The 20,996-nt window shown below is 37.2% G+C and overlaps 1 protein-coding gene across 1 annotated transcript in view; it reads right to left on the minus strand.

Moving 5' to 3' along the window:
• Positions 1-7,757: 7,757 nt before the first annotated feature.
• NKAIN4 (sodium/potassium transporting ATPase interacting 4) overlaps positions 7,758-20,996 on the minus strand; it is a 114,274-nt gene continuing 101,035 nt past the window's right edge. Inside the window, exon 7 of the mRNA XM_053693119.1 lies at positions 7,758-8,759. Coding sequence (XP_053549094.1) covers positions 8,750-8,759 — 10 coding nt within the window. The 3' untranslated portion in view covers positions 7,758-8,749. The remainder of the gene's footprint in view (positions 8,760-20,996) is intronic.

Consider the following 20,996-nt stretch of genomic DNA (forward strand, 5'->3'; position numbering starts at 1 on the left):
TTATGTAATATTATGGTTGGTATTGTACAGACTGTTGTTGTTGTAGGTGTACTGGAGACCAGAGGGTGAACAGGCCTAGATTCTCCAGTAGGATTTTATTTAGTAAAGAGTTATTTCTATTTTAATTTGTTTTGTCTGTTTTTTTTCCCCTTTTTGTACCTCTCCACTCCATCCCAATCTGCTCCACAAAATATCTTAGATGATGGTAAAACTTAACCTAGTTTTGTGGAATGTGGGGGGGAGGTTACATCCCCAATTAAGAGAAAAAATATCCTTAAACTTTAAAAAAACAAAGACCAGACATTGTTTTTACAAGAATTACACTTAAACGAAGGTGAAATTGATAAGCTAAAAGTAAACTGGATAAAAAAAATTATAGCAACACCATGTGATAAACAAAGCTGTGGTGTAGGCATCTTGGTTAATAAAGTTTGGATTATGAGATATGGACTAGGCAGGGCGTTATATTATCATACAGGTTGAGATAGGTAAGAGTAGATGGTCATTTTGTAACTTATATGGACCCAATACATTTGATAAGGAATTCTGGAGTAAACTTAAAAAAAAAACCTCTTACCTTTTCGGGGAGTAAATCTTATAATTATGGGGGACTTTAATATGATGATAATTTTAAAATGCTAAGTTGTTTCACTATGCATAATGATAATACTTAAATTTCAGGAATAAGGGCAAAATCAACGAGTCTGACAATTTAGATTCTCTGGTCAGGAGGAAAATAGAGCCCATGGTATGGTTGTGGTGGTTTTTGTTTTGTTTTTGTTCCCCCAGCTGAAGCCAGACAATTACTATTAACACAATGGCAGTGGCAAGACCTGTCCTCTCTGTGGCTCTTGGTGGGTGGAGTGTGCCCATGGGGGGGGGGGGGAAGGAATGAATCAAGCAAGATAAGTCTGTTCAGACTCTACTGATTTGTTTATTTATTAGACTACAGAAACATATTGTAATTAGGTTTATATACTGTCCCTTTTTTATTTATGGTATTCATAAACTTTCCTAAAACTATAAGGTGTGATTTAATTTCCTTACTCTTTTGAAGTACCCCTTTAAATGTGTATTTAAAGGACTAAAACTTTTTTATTTTTTATATCAATCTGATTTCCATGTAATATGAATCTGCATTTCTTTACTTCCAACCTTTTAAAGGGACAGTTTAGGCCAAAAAAAAACTTTCATTATTCAGATAGGGCATGTAAATTTAAACAATTTTCCAATTTACTTCTATCACCAATTTTGCTTTTGCTTTGAAGGCCACCTCTTAGCTCAGGGCATTTTGACGTTTTTTTTACCACTAGAGGGTGTTAGTTCATGTGTTTCATATAGATAACACTGTGCTCACGCACGTGGAGTTTCTATGAGCCAGCACTGATTGGCTAAAATATACAATAATCACAGAGGTAAAAAGTGTATAAATATAACTGTTGGTTATGCAAAACTAGGGAATGGGTAATAAAGGGATTATCTATCTTTTAAAACAATAAATATTCTGGTGTAAACTGTCCCTTTTTATAAAAAATGCTTGGTATAAGAGCCTGGGTTATGTAGCAGCGGTAAACTGTTGCAACTGGTATGACAATTTATTGGCTATGACTGCAATTTCATACTTCATCCTCAATTTGTGACTACCTGAAATATCCATATGAGGATGTTCCTTTATACCTTAATCAGAGATCATACAGACTGATACTTCAATCTGTTATTGTTGCACAAATAGGGGAATCGAGACAGAAACTGCTCACTGTGTGTAAACAAATGTTTTATTCTTACAAATTAGATCTATACTATAATCGCATTTAACGGGTCCATCGCCAGTTGCGCACGCATCCTCAAAGGAACGTTGGCTGTGCGAGTCAGCCAAAAGAATCCACCTGGATGCAGTGTAGGCAAACCCGAAGCCTTAAAAACACGCAACTGCCCGCACAAAGTATTAACAAACACCTAAACCGCAAACCCCCACATAGCAAAATAATAAAGTAATTAACCCCTAATCCGCAAATTACATAATTAAAATATTAACCCCTTAACTTCCAACCCCTCACATCGCTATTAACCCCTAAACCGACAACCCACCACGGACATCGGATGAAGAGGAGCCTCCATGCTGACGAGGGCCGCTGCCGTTGAGGATCCATACGTCGGGGAAGACAGCTCCGCACCTGTGCTCCACTCGGCCAGCAAGGACCGCCGCTGAGGATCCACAGCTCTGCGCCGCCTTCGCTCTGAATGAAGATAGAAGATGATGGAGCCGTCTGGAAGAAGACTTTCTCTGCCGGACTTCAGGAACGGTGAGTACCTATTTGGGGCTTAGTGTTAGGATTTTGTTTTATTTTTGGGAGGTTTTTTATTTTTTAGATTGGGAGATTTAATGGGCTGGAAAAGACCTGATTGCCCTTTTAAGGGCAGTAAAAGAGCTGAATGCCCTTTTAAGGGCAATGCCCATACAAATGCCCATTTAGGGGCAATGGGTAGTCTAGTTTTTTTTAGTGGTTTTTTATTTTGGGGGGTTTGGTGGGTGGGATTTTTTTACTGTTAGGGGGTAATTGGTCATTTGTTTAGATAAAAGAGCTGTTCAACTTAGGGCAATGCCCTACAAAAGCCCTTTTAAGGGCTATTGGTAGTTAAGTATTGTCAGGGTATCTGTGAGCAACATTAAATAAACTACAGATTTATCATAAAATCTAATATATTTTTTTAAACATAATTTGATATGAATTGGTCTCACTATGGCCCTGCCCCCCCCCTTACTACTGCTTGGGAAAAGTTGGAAAACATTTGGTTCAGTAAGTAAAGGCAATTTATTTCAAAGGGATTTTCACTATATGACTTTGTTTGAAGTTTGATTTCCTGATCTTTCCTCTATGTAGTAAAAGGTTATCAGGTAATGACCTCATGTAGAGATATGCAGACATAACATCTGGGAATTAACTATTTGAAGCTTAAGTATATGCAAGAATTGATTATCTCCTGCTAATTGGAATACACATTATCAGTGGAAAAGGCTGTTGGCTCAGATAAACAGCACATGAGAAACTAGATCTCAGACATTTGGGAATGCTGTGCCTAAATCTTCATAATAATTTAAAATACAGAGATCATATTAAAAAACAAAACAAATATATATATATATATATATATATATATATATATTGATCTGAAACTGACACTATATTGGATAAATGTCTGCTGTATTGAACAAGTAGCTATACAATCAATTTCAAATGTCCAATTTATTTTAATTAATAACCTATTCTTTTTATTTTTAAGGCACCTGACAAATACACATGTGGTTGTCCCATAAATTGTGTCATATGTTTTATGCACTCACAGGTGTACTGAATGTGAAATATACCGTGTTTTTATATGAATATAAGAAAATAATCAAATGCAACTTTAAATGCATTTTAAAATAATACTAGTATGATGTTAGAAATAATACTGATGTTTTATATTAAAATAATCAGGAAAAATGGCACAATATGATCCATGTATATTAAACATATGACTTATTAATACAAGAAGTGGTGAGCATATTAAATATAAAACTGAATGATATAATTTACTGTAGCAGTGTTAAAAAAAAAAAAATGTTAATCTTTGCTGCCCCCGATGGCCTAAATCCAATATTACAGCCAAAAGGCATTTGGCTGTTGAAAATGAAATTTCCCAGTAGCCAATCAGGGAGGCGCCTCCCAAATAACCAATCAGGGACAAGCTGCTGAAGGGCCTATCATCCCAATTTCACTGATGATTAGAATAAAAATGTGTGGGGTTATATCGCGTGATATAACCTCAGGCAAGAGGAAAAAAAGGGACTCTGCTGCTGAATTTTTACCGACAAACTGTTGCCTTGGGATCCAGTCTATATAAAGCAATCTGGGCCTAATTTTTACCCATCTTGCAAAAATTACCTCTTAATTTATGAGGTGAAATTGGATTTATCAGAGAAACTCTGGAAGCTGAAACATTGATTTATTTGCGTAAAGTATAAGAAACATATTTAATATTTTAAATCAAAGACATTCACTATTGCTACAGTCTAATTGAAGCTGGTAAATTTAAAAGGGCACAATTAGTATTTTTAAAGGGACACTGAACCCAAATTTTTTCTTTTGTGATTCAGATAGAGCATGACATTTTAAGCATATTTCTAATTTACTTCTATTATCAAATTTTCTTCATTCTCTTGGTATCTTTATTTGAAATGCAAGAATGTAAGTTTAGACGGCCTATTTTTGGTGAACAACCTGGGTTGTCCTTGCTGATTGGTGGATAAATTCATCCACCAATAAAAAAAGTGCTGTCCAGAGTTCTAAACTTAAAAAAAACGCTTAGATGCCTTCTTTTTCAAATAAAGATAGCAAGAGAATGAAGACAAATTGATAATAGGAGTAAATTAGAAAGTTGCTTAAAATTGCATGCTCTATCTGAATCACAAAAGAAAAAATTTGGGGTCAGTGTCCCTTTTAAGCTTGTGTTTCATAGTCCTGTGTATAGTTTAAAACTAGTCTTTTGTTTGCCAAGTAATTTATCTTTGCAACTATATATATTTTAAAATTTGCCTTATTGTAGATAAATAAGAATTTATTTCATCTCAGATAACTTGGCATAGAAATTGGCTGTTAAAGTATATTGTTATATTGTTTAACTAGGCATTGTGAAAGTTAGCGGTCCATATTGTGATATTTTAATGCAACTCTGATTTGGGAGATTATTGTGAATAAGGTCATTTATAAAGGTATATTTTTATGATCTTTGTATAGAGTATTATAACAGCATAAGTGTGGATCATTTGATTCATAATCTGGTTTTCTATAAATGTAATTCATTGTGTTTATAACTTTAACTAATATAAAGAATTTAGGAATTAATATTGCTTTTAATTGTTTTGTATATGCATTTTATTGGAGGTTTGTTTTAAAAACCAATTATTAAATATATTGCATTATAACCCGGCCATATACTGACAGTATTAGATTAGGCAGTGTTTTTATTTGGGGGGATGTTTTATTTTCATAGGGATTAGGTTAAAAAATATATTTTTGATAATTTCTTTATTTTTTTCTGTAATTTAAATTTTTTTGTAATTTTTAGCGTTGGGGGTTGTAGTTTTTTTTTTTTTTTTTTAAATAGACTGCCTTCTGGGCAGGTTTATCGCCTAGTTCAAAATAATCCAGTGGTGGAAGCTACTGTCTTTTTCTACCCTGTTCTGTCATGAACAGCCAAAACTATGGAATCAAATGATCATGACACCTGCGCAGTGCATGTTTCAGCCCTTCTATTAGTACTGGGCCCCATCATATGCTTGTTGCTTATTTAGCGAGTCTTTATAGTGTTGAACCAATGTTAATTTTTTTTTTTTTTTTTATACCATATTGCCAGATGTTCTTTCTCCCCTCCCCCTTCAGTCCAGTTAAATATGGTAGTTTACAATTATTATTAAACTTATAACAATCTATTGTGGTTGCCTGTAAATGTACAATATTTCCTTAAAATGTATTTATATTCTCTTTGTGCACATGCCTCACAGGTAAACTTTTTCCTGTTGAAAAAGTTTACCCGTGAGTAAAGGAAACGCGTTCAGGTGATAAGTGATATCCTGAAGGACTGTATACCATTGTTGGTGTAAAAGCCCACTTTTTGCCCGGTAGTTCTATCCATTATTGGGGAGATATCTATAACAGCACTCCATTAACGAACTGACGGAGAACTGTAAGCCGGACCGGAACAACAGTATGGAGATATTGACATTATGAGCACATTTTAACCTTGCATCTTGTAAGTGTGAATTTTTGTAGTCAGGGCTCTGACTGAAATAAAACTGATACAGGGAATCGCGGATGCGCTTGTGTTTTTTTCTATTCCAGTTTCGTTTGAGAAGATCTGACAACAATCAAGATCTTATAGTCAGCAGCACCGGAACGATTCGGAAAAATACCTGCAAGAAAGTGCTCACTATTTAAGTGGACAGAGTATTGATCTCGGTTTATCATAATATCCCATCCTGAAAGTGATTTACTGGGACATCTGAAATTAACCCATGACATTACGGTGATAATATTCTATTCATATATATGTTGTGAATCCAATTACAAGATTACTTACAGGCTATGGGACTTTGGTATTTATTAGATTATAATTTTTAAATATTATTTTAATACTATTAGTTAAAATATTTTAGCATTTTTAATTTATTGTAACATTGGTTAACATTAGGCTAACAGTGCCACATATTGCTTAACCAAACTGTTCTTATTAGGCTATTCTTTCCCTTGTCTACCATTTAGTTGCTCTGCTTGTTGTAGATATTGAGTTTTGCCTAAACCAGCTATTGATTTGCAGCAACTGTAGGTTACACAATTTCCTTTTGTGCCTTTCTAGGGAGCAAGTTTGTTCACTTTACTAGTTCTAATATTCATGGTGCATCAATCTAAAATAGTTTTATTCTACCTTAGCATGACAGTGAGTAATTTGTTTGGATGGGAAGTGGTTTGTTGTAAAGGTTTTGTATTTATACACACACACACTTTTATAGCAGAAGGCCTCCTTTTTTTATTTTCCTTTTATCAGATACAAATCTAAATTTGGAGCAATTTCTATACATCTAATTGCTTTTATGCTATGTTTGTTTAAGAAGATTTAATTTGTAATATATAATTGTATTTTATTGCGGTCTATGAAACTCATTGATAGCATTTCTATTTATTCTTATTTTTTTTTTTTAAAAAAGGGCGTGTCTTAGCTTGTATGATTCTGGATCCATCCAGAAAGGTAATTTATTCCCAAATTACCAGGCATTTCCCCACACCAAATATAACTAATTACAGATACACATGGTAATGCTTGTTCCCTACTTCTCTTTTCCCATCTTGCCTGTTTGCAAATAATCCTTAGGGATACTTATGGGGATAAACAGTTGTGGACCCCTTGCCCACTGCATTTTAGGCATAAAGATAGACTTCTACAGATGGGGCCCATACACAACTCAATCTTTTTACTGTGGACCCCTTGCTCACTGTAGTTTAGGAGGATACAGCTAGACTTTTACTGAAGGGGCCCTTAACTATTTTGTTTGGGTACCTGCGGTTAGCTTTAAAAAAATTTAAGAAAAGAACTGCATTTTTTTCTTAGGTTGGACTGTTTTTTTTTTATATATATATATTTTTTTATGAGATCGGACTGATATTATACTAAAGAGATTCTTTGTGAAAAGCACAAGTTGCTTAAAGGGACACAAGTTAAAATAAACTTTTATGATTCAGATAGAGAATGCAGTTTTAAGACACTTTCCAATTGACTTCCATTATCACATTTTGCACAGTCTTTTTTTATATTCACACTTTCTGGGGAATAAGATCCTACTGAGCATGTGCACAAACTCACAGGGTATATGTATACTTGTCTAATTGGCTGATGTCTTGTCACATGATACAGAGGCCCTGAAAATGGAGGGGAAAAATTAATTTGTCAGAAAAAAAAATAATCTACTGCTTATTTGAAATTCTGAGTAGGTGTTATTATTGCCTTGTGTTTCTATTATGCACTTGTTAATTATGCAAATGACTGCATTGAGTGGTCCTTTAAGAGGATACAGGCGGAGTAGACACTTTCATAGAAAAAAACTTCTTTTTTTTTTCCAGTTGAACACCACTTTCATGCTGTTTTGCAATGATTAGATTATAGCATTGAATATAAGGTAATTAAAAGTATGTTACATTGTATAAAATGGTAAACTATACAAATGTGATTACCAAATCAAATTTATTAGGGCAATGCAATAAAAGTTCTTTATAAATGAACATAGTTCACAATTTCTTAGTATTGATGATATTTCATTAACTTCCCAAAGGATCTTCTGTGCTCCAAGTATGTTTCTTAATCCAGATTTGGCTGGCTTCATAAAAGGAAGAAAATGGTTAAAAAGAGAATATCCAATCAGATTTGTTCTATTTTGCCTTGCCAAGCCACAGCTGGAGGCAGTTTGAAGTTCTTCTTACAGCGCACCATTTTCTGTTAGCCACAATCACCATTTGGAAGCAGTATTGTATGTCTTGCAATAACAAGCTGTTTTCATTTCATGGTTGCATCACATACTAATATGTATCTTCAATGTGCTGAAGCCTTGCACCAGTATCAGGCCTACACTGGGAGAAAATGAGCCAGGCTTATTTATGAGAATGTAGAGAGCCCCTTGTACTTAGTGGAAGTACACATCTTGTAGTCGTTCTTGTGTTTTTTTATGTAACTAGAAGAAGCCTTGACAATATTAAGCAAGCAGGGAATGATTTGTTTTGTTTTAGTAACTTTTCTCCATGAAAACTTTGTGAATGTATGAAATGACAATCAGAATGCAAAAGATGTACAGAAAGAAATGTTTTGTTTTTTTAAACATTACAGTAGATCTTGGAGCTTTGCAGCCTTAAAGTAGAGAAAAAGTGCTGACCCTCCACCGTCTAATCCAGATATTGCAATTTTATGAAAAACAATATAACTGTCATCCTAGCCTAAATCAGTATATATGCTATCCCCACGCTCAGTGAGAATCCTCTGCTCCCAGGTCCCACAGATTGGAGGGAGTCCATTGTTATTCAGTCCTAAGACATGAAGAGTCTGCAATAAAGGGCAGGCTATGTGGCACAAAGTAATGTTCAAATGTGGCCCACGTGCATTTTTTGTTGAAGAAAAGAGACTCTCTGTATGTTTACTTCATTCCTTTATGTGAAAGTTTCTTCACTTACGCCGGCCTGCAGAGTGAGAGAATCATATAAGTTTCAAGCAAATAGACAGGAACACATCAGTTAGAGACACAAGATACACAGACAGACCTCATTCACAGAAAAGGACTCATGACACATAGAATTCTCAGCTGCATGCAGATATACAAGACTTATTTACAGCAAGACCTAATTTACAGATAGCAAGATATATATATATATATATATATTCATTCTCTCAATATAGATAGATATATCTATCTATCATAAAGAGAAGATAGACTATATAGAAAGAAACCCCAATTATAGAATGCCAGACAGCTACAGAAAATAGTTTCTCAAATCCACTGAGGGCATTAAGTTGTCTAGGTCTAGGGCTCTGGGCAGTATATGTATGAAAGGAATGTCCCCTTTTAACATAGTTACATTGGATTTATCATTATTTTACTTGGAGGGTAGGCAATCAAAATTAATGCAAATCACTAATTATGGAAATAAAAAAATAAGACAAATTCAAAGGGACTATTAGCTAGATTCATTGAGCATGAGCAATTTTGGGGGAAATTAATTCACTGTCCTCTCCATAGTCACTACCATATAACCATTCTTGGACAGAAATACACTTGGAAGCAGATTCCTATTTAAAGATAGAAGCAACATGCATGTTAAACACCCTATGAAATCAATATATATTATGAACCAAAAGGTTTGATAGATATCTTCAGTTTTGTAAGGAGGTCTTAAACTTAGTTGATGAAGGCAGTTATACTCTAGAACACTTTTAGAAGTATCACATTTCATATGGGCACTTGCTTGTCCATAATACCAATGGGTCATGTACTGGCATAGTTACCTTAACGCCATATTTCCTCCATATTTTCCTCTATATGTAAACCACCTAGAAAGTGCTGACTTCTTACATAAGTCACATTAGTGCCACCAGTATGCTATACAATTAATTAAAAGGAACTACAACCATATATCAAGATGTAAAAAAAATAAGCTATTTGCATTTTATTCTTACAATGAAGTTTGGCATCCATTTTAGGCAACCTTTACTCAGAGAAGGCACCAGTGGTACTAATTAATTGATGCAACTTTAAAAGGCCCTATTCATTCTCTTCTGTCTACAGCAATGATACCTTGAGCCACCTCACATTAGAAACATTGTTCCCTATACCATGTAATGCTACAGGGTACTGTCATATGTCCCTATGGCAACATCTCATCCAGGGATAGAGGTGGACCAGGAAGTGGTTGCTTCATCTCTAAACTTATGAATGAAACATTGTTTGTTGTACATGACCTCCATGTTCACTGAGCGAGTCTAATCTAAGCAAAAATCAGTCCTCGTTAATTAATTTAATGAGTGATGACTACTTTTAATTCTGCATCAGTACAAAGAATTCTTTAGAAAGCCCATCCTCACTCAAAATTTTCCAACCTCTACAAAAAAATCCCATTGATTGAAAAAGATGTACATGATGAAGGGTTTAGAGTCAGACAAAGACATTTAGAGGGCCCTGGGCTAGATACCAAACCAATCCCACAATGTATCACATAATCTACTACTATACTGTCCCTATGACACCAGAATGATGGCTCAATGACACAATAATTAAGTGCATACAAATGTAAATATGCATTATATATTTACAGTGTCACAATTATTGGCACCCCTATAAATTCATCAGAGAAAAATATATATGAAGTATATTCCCATTGTTATTTTACATTTTTTAGTACACCTGCATGACTAGGAACATGAAATTGTTCAACCATGACTTCCTGTTTCACAAGGGTATAAATATGAGGTAACACATAGGCTAAATTCCAGTAGTTATTGATCACAATGGGTAAGACCAAGGAATATAGCTGTGATGTGCGTCAAACGGTTGTTGAGCTTCTCAAAATGGGAAGTGGCTATAAGAAAATAGCAAAAGCATTGAAAATACCCATTTCCACTATCAGCACAATAATTAAGAAGTTCCAGTCAACTGGAAATGTTATGAATCAACCTTGAAGGGTACATGTGTCTATATTGTCTCAACACACTGTGAAGAGGATGGTTGAGTGGCCAAAATATCTCCGAAGGATCACAGCTGGAGAATTGCAGAAGTTAGTTGCGTCTTGGGTTCAGAAAGTCTCCAAAAATACAATCCAACGTCACCTACATCAGATTTTGAAAAAAAGTCTCTACTGTCATCCAAAATACAAACTCAAGCATCTTCAGTTTGCCAGACACTACTGGAACTTCAAACAGGATCGGGTTCTATGGTCAGATGAAACAAAAAAATAGCTTTTTGGAAATAAACACCAGAGGTGGGTTTGGAGCACACAGAGATGTAGCCATATGAAAAATTACCTCATGTCTATGGTTAAATATGATGGTGGCTCTTTAATGTTTTGGGGCTGTTTTTCTGCCAGAGGCATCAACAGATATTAAATGAACACCTGACTGCCTCTGCCAGAAAGCTTAAGATGGGCCGTGATTGGATCTTCCAGCAGGACAATGATCCAAAACATACAGCAAAATCAACACAAAAATGGTTTACTGACCACAAAATCAAGGTTCTGGCATGGCCACCCCAGTCCCCTGACTTGAACCCCATAGAAAACCTGTGGGGTGAACTGAAGAGGAGAGTCCACCAGCATTGACCACGAAATTTGAAGGATCTGGAGAGATTCTGTATGGAGGAATGGTCTCAGATCCTTTGTCGTGTATTCTCCAACATCCTCAGGCATTACAGGAGAAGACTCAGGGCTGTTATCTTGGCAAAGGAAGGTAGCACAAAGTATTGACTATAACAAAGATTTTTTTTGTTGTGTTTGCAATTGTTTGATATCCACGAGATCAGAGTATTTGTGTATATGTTTTGAACAAAAGGTTAAACAATAAAGACAATTTTTCACAGCCTTTTTGCTGATATTTACAGAGGATGCCAATATTAGTGGAGGGCACTGTAGGAAGGGTGCCAAGTCTAAATTTTAAGGCACTGCAGGTGTTAAAGGAACATTAAACACTTTGAGATGGTAATATAAAATGATAAATCAAATATATAAAATAACCTTTGCAATATACTTTCATTATTTATTTTGTCCCCTTTTCCTGTAATTCCATTCTGAAATTATGAGCTATTCAGTTCCTGTTAGAAATGGAAGCACAGAACACTGTTATATTACACACAGCCATTAGCTGCTCACTCAGTGACCTATTTAGAACTGTCTATAAATAGCCACAGCAGAGAAGGTAACCTAAGTTGCAACATGGCAGCTTCCATTGTTTTATAGACACTAACATTTTATACTTATTTTGTCAATATTTAAACAGCTAATTAAACTTTAAAAAATCTTCATATTATACTCAGACTAATCTTTTCTTTGAATGCATAATTCTATCTAGCATTTGTTTAGTGTTTAATGTCCCTTTAAGCTATGGCTTCACACAATCTTACAAAGAAAACAACTGAGTGTGTGTATATATATATATATATATATATATATATATATATATATATTTATTAAGTAAGGAACATTCTTAAATGAGGTCCAGGTAGCTGCATAGGTTGCCTTGTTGTTAAAACTAGCGCTGGAAAGGTACAAAGATACTAAGTCAGAATCAGCCTGGGGAAGGTTTGAAATACATGTAATAGGTTCTTCTTACTGCTAGCAATAAATCACCAAAAGGACATGCAACTGATTTGGATGTCAGTGTCCTATAAAGGTGGTGAATTGTTTCATATTTTATTTTAAGATGGAGGTCTTTTAAACAAGACAAAAAATGGTATTTGAAACTATAGATTCCTACATCAAGTAATGTTTGAACAAAAGGTGGAGATTTTCAATTTCGAGTAATTTGAGCACAAAACCTGATGTTCTTCACATTGTGTATGAAACATCTACAGGTAGTGATCAATGTTGGCACCAAAAGTGAATTGATGGGTAAGGAACATCTAATCTGCAGCACATATTGCAACAGGTGGTTAGGCTCTCAATATTCTTGCTGTGGAATTTCAAATTAGTGGAACAAAAGGCAAGAGGCTCTGCTCTTTCCATAAATAAAGATGAAATATTACAGATATAGACCTATCCACCCATATAAGATGTAGGGGCAATATAAAGAAGTTCTGCATTGCTTTAAAAGCTTGGTAAATAAGAAATAGACTATGAAGGCCTATAAATGATGTAATTTATGGTGTAAAGAGAAGCATAGGCCTTTTGCCTTGTTTAGAGAAGGCAAACATGAGAAAAACCTCATTATTTTTTCCTTGCATAATGGCTGTGCAGTAATCTAGGAAAAATCTATTTAAAAATGCTGTATGCACTCAAGTGGTTCCCACTTGCAACACAGGTAGGCAATTCTATAGGCTAATAAATATTTATTTTAAAGGACAGAACCAAAAATATAAGCATACACAAGAAATACAAGAATCTGTAGCCTCCAATAGATGAGTACAAGACCCATACTGTGAAGAATGAAGGGCACAGAGGTGTCTGAAATTCCTTAAACTGCTGGTAAGAAAAGTTCAGCTAATATAATTTATTGTAGCTCCAAAGAGAACGCTACAGTTTACTAGCAAGGTATGAAAAGATCAATATTTAATCTCAAACCTTAGGCTTGCTATTAATGTGCACTCTTCAGCTATACCACTCCATCATAAGTGACAAGAGATGAATTTCCTTCATTGTTGACAAGAAAAATTCAGCTTTGAATTGAGTTTTAGAGCTCACAGCACTTGATGTGGTCTGTTCAGCTGTTAAGGTCCAGGATTGTAGAGGATATGAGACAAAGTTATTGTTGTAGAAGATCCATCCTTTGAATAATGTGCAAGGCTGACATTTTCAATACTGCTAAGTGAGCTAGTGTCAGTTGTATAGTCATACCTATTTTATCTCTCTAGGTTAGATAGATCTTGTCAACTGACTCTAAAGTTGTGCACTATATCTCCTGGTAAAGTGTCAGAAGTGCAAAAATAATCACACCTTTATTAATAACAAAGAAATAATAAAAAATCCACAAGTCAAATAACAAGCCAGGGGCGCGATCCGATATAGATCGTAGTTTGCGGAGCAAGCGAGGGAACCTGCGCTGCCTGTAGTTTCAGCTCGCAACTCGAGCTATCCCATATACGGCGCCATCAGATGGTAAAGTGCCGTAAGTCTGATAAACCAGCGATGTCCAGAAATCTGTGTAAGTACAAATTTCTGGAGTTGCCAGTGACTTACGGCACTTTAGAAACTGCCGGCGCCTACAAAACCTGACTAAGTTATTAAATCTCCCGTACTGTCTAACACGCCTCCCAAACATAACCCGACATGTCTAACCCTCTATCCGCTATCCCCCCTCACTCTCCTAATAATAATAAATGTATTAACCCCTAAACCGCCGCTCCCGGACCCCGCCGCCACCTAATAAAGTTATTAACCCCTAAACCGCCGCTCCCAGACCCCGCCGCCACCTAATAAAGTTATTAACCCCTAAACCACCTCTCCCGGACCCCGCCGCCACCTACATTAACTACCCCCTAATGTGAGTTCCTACCCCGCCGCCACCTACATTATCTACCCCCTAACGTGAGCTCCTACCCCGCCGCCAGCTACATTAACTACCCCCTAATGTGAGCCCCTATCCCGCCGCCAGCTATATTACCTACCCCCTAATGTGAGCTCCTACCCTGCCTCCAGCTATATTAAAATTATTAACCCCTAATCTAATCCCCCTACCCTGCCGCCAGCTATATTAAATTATTAACCCCTAATTTAATCCCCCTACACAGCCGCCAACTATATTAAATTAATTAACCCATAATCTAATCCACCTATACCGCCGCCACCTATATTAAATTAATTAACCCCTAAAATACTAAACTATCCCTACCACTAAACCTAAGTCTAACCCTACAAATAGCCCTGAAAAGGGCTTTTTGTGTGGCATTACCCCAAAGTAAACATCTCAATTGCAAGCCCTTAAAAGGGCTTTTTGCGGGCCATTGCCCTAAAGTAATCAGCTCTTTTACCAGCCCTTAAAAGGGCTTTTTGCGGGGCTTTGTCACAAAGTAATCAGCTCTTTTTTTCATTTAATCTAAATCCCCCTACACCGCCGCCACCTATAATAAATATATTACCCCCTAATCTAATCCCCCTATACCGCCGCCACCTATATTAACCCTAATTATATTAGGGTTAATATAGTTAATATAGTTATTATATTATATATATTAACTATATTAACCCTAATTATATTAGGGTTAATATAGTTAATATCGTTATTATATTATATATATATATTAAGTATAATAACCCTATCTAACTCTAACACCCCTAACTAAATTCTTATTAAAATAAATCTAATTAATATTATTAATTAAAATATTCCTATTTAAATCTAAATACTTACCTATAAAATAAACCCTAAGATAGCTACAATATAATTAATAATTACATTGTAGCTATTTTAGGGTTTATATTTATTTTACAGGTAACTTGGTATTTATTTTAACTAGGTACAATAGCTATTAAATAGTTAATAACTATTTAATAGCTACCTAGCTAAAATAATTACCAATTTCCCTTTAAAATAAATCCTAACCTAAGTTACAAATACACCTACACTATCAATAAATTAAATAAACTACAAATATCTAAACTAAAATACAATTAAATAAACTAAACTAAATTACAAAAAACCCCCCACTAAATTACAAAAAATAAAAAAAGATTACAAGAATTTTAAGCTAATTACACCTATTCTAAGCCCCCTAATAAAATAACAAAGCCCCCAAAATAAAAAAAAATCCCTAAACTAAATTACAAAAGTTAACAGCTCTATTACCAGCCCTTAAAAGGGCTTTTTGCGGGGCATGCCCCAAAGAAATCAGCTCTTTTGCCTGTAAAAAAAAACACAATACCACCCCCCAACATTACAACCCACCACCCACATAACCCTACTCTAGACCCACCCAAACCCCCCTTAAAAAACCTAACACTAAGCCCCAGAAGATCTCCCTACCTTGAGTCGTCTTCATCCAGCCGGGCTGCACTCTTCATCCAATCCGGGCGATGTCTTCATCCAAGCGGCAAAGAAGAAGTCTTCCATCCGACAATGTCTTCATCCAAGCGGCAAAGAAGAAGTCTTCCATCCGGCGATGTCTTCATCCAAGCGGCAAAGAAGAGGTCCTCCATCGGGGCGAAGTTTTCTTCCAAGCGGCATCTTCAATCTTCTTTCTTCAGCCCTCCGACGCGGAACATCCATCTGGCCCGACGACTGAACGACGAATGAAGTTTCGTTTAAATGACGTCATCCAAGATGGCGTCCGTCGAATTCCAATTGGCTGATAGGATTCTATCAGCCAATCGGAATTAAGGTAACAAAATCTGATTGGCTGATTCAATCAGCCAATCAGATTCAAGTTCAATCCGATTGGCTGATCCAATTAGCCAATCATATTGAGCTCGCATTCTATTGGCTGATCGGAACAGGCAAAAGAGCTGATTTTTTTGGGGCATGCCCCGCAAAAAGCCCTTTTAAGGGCTGGTAATAGAGCTGTTAACTTTTGTAATTTAGTTTAGGGTAGGGAAATCTTTTTATTTTGGGGGGCTTTGTTATTTTATTAGGGGGCTTAGAATAGGTGTAATTAGCTTAAAATTCTTGTAATCTTTTTTTATTTTTTGTAATTTAGTGGGGGGTTTTTTTGTAATTTAGTTTAGTTTATTTAATTGTATTTTAGTTTAGATATTTGTAGTTTATTTAATTTATTGATAGTGTAGGTGTATTTGTAACTTAGGTTAGGATTTATTTTACAGGTAAATTGGTAATTATTTTAACAAGGTAGCTATTAAATAGTTATTAACTATTTAATAGCTATTATACCTAGTTAAAATAAATACCAAGTTACCTGTAAAATAAATATAAACCCTAAAATAGCTACAATGTAATTATTAATTACATTGTAGCTATCTTAAGGTTTATTTTATAGGTAAGTATTTAGATTTAAATAGGAATATTTTAATTAATAATATTAATATTAATTAGATTTATTTTAATAAGAATTTAGTTAGGGGTGTTAGAGTTAGATAGGGTTATTATACTTAATATATATATAATATAATAACGATATTAACTATATCAACCCTAATATAATTAGGGTTAATATAGTTAATATATATAATATAATAACTATATTAACTATATTAACCCTAATATAATTAAAAATAATAATAAATAATAAATATGTAGGGGGATTAGATTGGGGGATTAGATTAGGGGTTAATGTATTTAATATAGGTGGCGGTGGTGTAGGGGGATTAGATTAGGGGGTAATACATTTATTATAGCTGGCAGTGGTGTAGGGGTATTTAGATTAGATGCAAAAGAGCTGATTACTTTGTGACAATGCCCCACAAAAAGCTATTTTAAGGGCTGGTAAAAGAGCTGATTACTTTGGGGAAATGCCCCGCAAAAAGCCCTTTTAAGGGCTGGCAATAGAGCTGTTACTTTGGGGCAATGTCACGCAAAAGGCCCTTTTAAGGGCTGGTAATAGAGGTGATTACTTTAGGGGGATTAGATTAGGGGTTAATGTATTTAATATAGCTGGCGGCAGTGTAGGGGGATTAAATTAGGGGTTAATAATTTTAATATAGCTGGCGGCAGTGTAGGGGGATTAGATCAGGGGTTAATAATTTTAATATAGCTGGCGGCGGTGTAGGGGGATTAGATTAGGGGTTAATAATTTAATATAGCTGGCGGCGGTGTAGGGGGATTAGATTAGGGGTTAATAATTTAATATAGCTGGCGGCGGGGTAGGAGCTCACATTAGGGGGTATGTAATGTAGATGGCGGCGGTGTAAGGGGCTCACATTAGGGGGTATGTAATGTAGGTGGAGACGGTGTAGGAGGATCACATTAGGGGGTTATACATTTAATGTAGGTGGATGCGGGGTCCGGGAGCGGTGGTTTAGGGGTTAAATACTTTATTAGGGATTGCAGCGGGGGATTGCGGTTGACAGGTAGATAGACATTGCGCATGCGTTAGGTGTTTGGTTTTATTTAGCAGTTCGCGGTTGACAGGTAGATAGACATTGCGCATGCGTTGGGTGTTAGGTTTTATTTGGCAGGTAGTTTAGGGAGTTACGGGGCTCCAAAACACAGCATAAGGCTTACTACGGCTGCATTTTGTGGCGAGGTGAAAATGGAGTAAGATTTCTCTATTTTTGCCACGCAAGTCCTTACGCTGTATATTGGATACCAAACTGCGCGGGTTTGGTATACCTGTCTATGGCCCAAAAAACTACGGGCGAAGGCAGAAACATACGAGGGTAACTTCTAGGTTACACCGTATATAGGATACCAAACCCGCGCAAAATTCAGCGTCGCCGGCTTTTGCGGGCTTCGCTGCATATTGGATCGGGCCCCAGGAGTCAAAGCCAGAGCTGGTAGTCAGACGAGCCGAGTCAGGAGCCAAAGCGAGTAGTCAGACGAGTTGAGTCAGGAACCAGGAGGGACGTCATAGAGCCAGGTAATACACAGGAACTCACAAACAGGTCTGAGACTACGCAAGGGCAAAGCATACTGAACAGAGGCCCTTTAAACAATAAGTGATGACATCACAATACTGAGACTGCAACCTGTCTCACACGGATGTCCGGCTATAAGAGGGCGTGCAGGAAATGAGCAGCATCAGACACTCTGCACCAGATTCAGTAAGAGGTAAGTAAAATGGCTGCCAGCAGCACATGGCAAATAAAGCAGGGAAAAAACCCTGACAGTACCTTCCCCTCAACAACCCCTCCCCCGCGAGAGGACAAAAGGCATATTGGGGAAACGGGCATGGAAGGCACGGAGGATGGCGGGAGCATGAACATCAGAGGAGGGAACCCATGAACGCTCCTCCGGACCAAATACTATACAAGGTCCCTGGACATACGAGAGTCAATAATGCTGCTGACCTCATATTCTTTATGGTTGTCAACAGAGATAGGACGAGGCAACACAGTGGTAAACCGATTACAAAACAATGGTTTCAAGCGGGAGACATGAAAAACATTGGAGATGTGCATTGCAGGAGGAAGGTCAAAAGCGTAGGCCACAGGATTGACCCGTCGGAGTATTCAAAAAGGACCAACATAACAGGGAGCCAGTTTATTGGAAGGCACCCGAAGGTTCAACTTGCGGGAGGACAGCCAAACCCTCTCACCAACCTAGTAGGAAGGCACGGGCAGACGCCTACGATCAGTCTGGAACTTTTGGCGCTGCATAGAACGATGAAGGCCATCCTGAATCTGCACCCACATGGATTGGAGTTGCAGGAGATGCTCCTCCAAAGCCGGAATAACCTGAGACATGAATGAATTGGGCAACAAGGATGGTTGAAACCCATAATTCGCCATGAACGGGGATAACTGGGAGGAGGCATTAATAGCACTATTACAAGCGAACTCTGCCCAAGGTAACAGTTCAGACTAATTATTGTGGTGATCTGAGACATAGCAACGGAGGAACTGTTCCAGAGCTTGATTAGATCGTTCCGCAGCCCCATTGGATTGAGGGTGATATGCCAAGGAGAATAAAAGCTGGATCCCCATTTGAGCACAAAAGGAACGCCAAAATCTGGAGACAAACTGGCTACCCCGGTCCGAGACTATCTGCTTGGGTAACCCATGTAAACGGAAGACCTCCTGGGCAAAAATTGAAGCAAGTTCCTGAGCGGTAGGCAGCTTCTTCAAGGGAATGCAATGTGACATTTTAGAAAAACGGTCAACCACCATTAGGATAACAGTATTGCCATTGGAAACAGGGAGCTTGACAATGAAGTCCATGGAAAAATGTGTCCAAGGATGCTCACCATTAGCAAAAGGTTGAAGAAGACCCACAGGAAGACGTCGAGGAGTCTTATTCTGTGCACAGACTGAGCAGGAGGCAACATACGAAGACCTGGCCACCAGAATTATCGAGTGACAGACCAAATCATTTGGTTCTTGCCCAGGTGACCTGCGGCTTTAGGATAGTGGCAAGTCTGCAATAGTTTAGTTTGAAGATTCTCAGGAACAAAGCACTTACCACTAGGTTTCTCAGGAGGTGTATTGGTCTGTGCAGTCAGAATCTCCTCCCCCAAGGGAGAAGTCAAATTAGTACGTATGGCAGCAAGAAAATGGCCAGGAGGTATAACTGGAATAGGTACAGACTCCTCCTTGGAAAGAGCCGAAAATCGTCGAGAGAAGGCATCAGCCCTAACATTCTTACTACCAGGCAGGTAGGAGACCACATAATTAAACCGAGACAAAAATAGTGCCCATCTGGCCTGTCGGGGCAAAAAACGTTCTGCTTCGGATAGATAAGTCATATTCTTGTGGTCAGTAAGAATGAGCACTATTACGCTAGTACCCTTGAGAAGGTGCCTCCATTTCTTGAGTGCCAAAATTACTGCCATTAAATCCTTGTCGCCAATTTCATAATTGCACTCCGCCAGAGACAATTTTTTAGAGAAGAAACCTCACGGATGCAAGGAACCGTCAGGTGTAGGACTTTGAGACAAGAGGGCTCCTACTCCAGTCTCAGACGCATCAACCTCAAGAATGAAAGGCAGGACAGGGTTAGGATGAGCCAGAACTGGAGCGGCAGCAAAGGCAGTCTTAAGACTCTCAAAAGCCTTATTGGCAGTAGGTGACCTATGGAGTGGATCATTCTCCTTACGGGTCATGTCAGTGATAGGTTTGACCAAGGAAGAATTTTTTAAAAAAAACTTCCTATAGTAATTGGCAAAGCCCAAAAAACATTGAATAGAGCAAAGACCAACTGGGCGAGGCCACTGCAGGACTGCAGACAACTTGTCAGGATCCATGGAGAACCCTGCAATGGAGATTACATAACCTAGGAAGGTTACTTGAGACTGATGGAACTCACATTTCTCGAGTTTACAAAACAGGCCGTTCTCACGTAATCTCTGAAGTACCCATGTAATATCAGAATGATGAGCCTCAAGGGTGGGTGAGTGTATGAGGATATCATCTGAGTACACGATAACACACTGTTGCAACATATCTCATAGGATATCATTAATAAATCCCTGGAAAACAGCTGGAGCATTACATAGGCCACAGGGCATCACAAGATACTCATAATGCCTGCTCCTGGTGTTAAATGCTGTTTTCCATTCGTGGCCCTCCTTAATCCTAACGAGATTGTATGCTCCTCTTAAATCAAGTTTAGAAAAGACCGTAGCTCCCTTGAGGCAGTTAAAGAGTTCCATAATGAGTGGAATAGGGTAAGCA

The sequence above is a fragment of the Bombina bombina genome, chromosome 1 (genome assembly GCF_027579735.1).
Source record: "Bombina bombina isolate aBomBom1 chromosome 1, aBomBom1.pri, whole genome shotgun sequence".
Classification (NCBI taxonomy): Eukaryota; Metazoa; Chordata; class Amphibia; order Anura; family Bombinatoridae; genus Bombina; species Bombina bombina.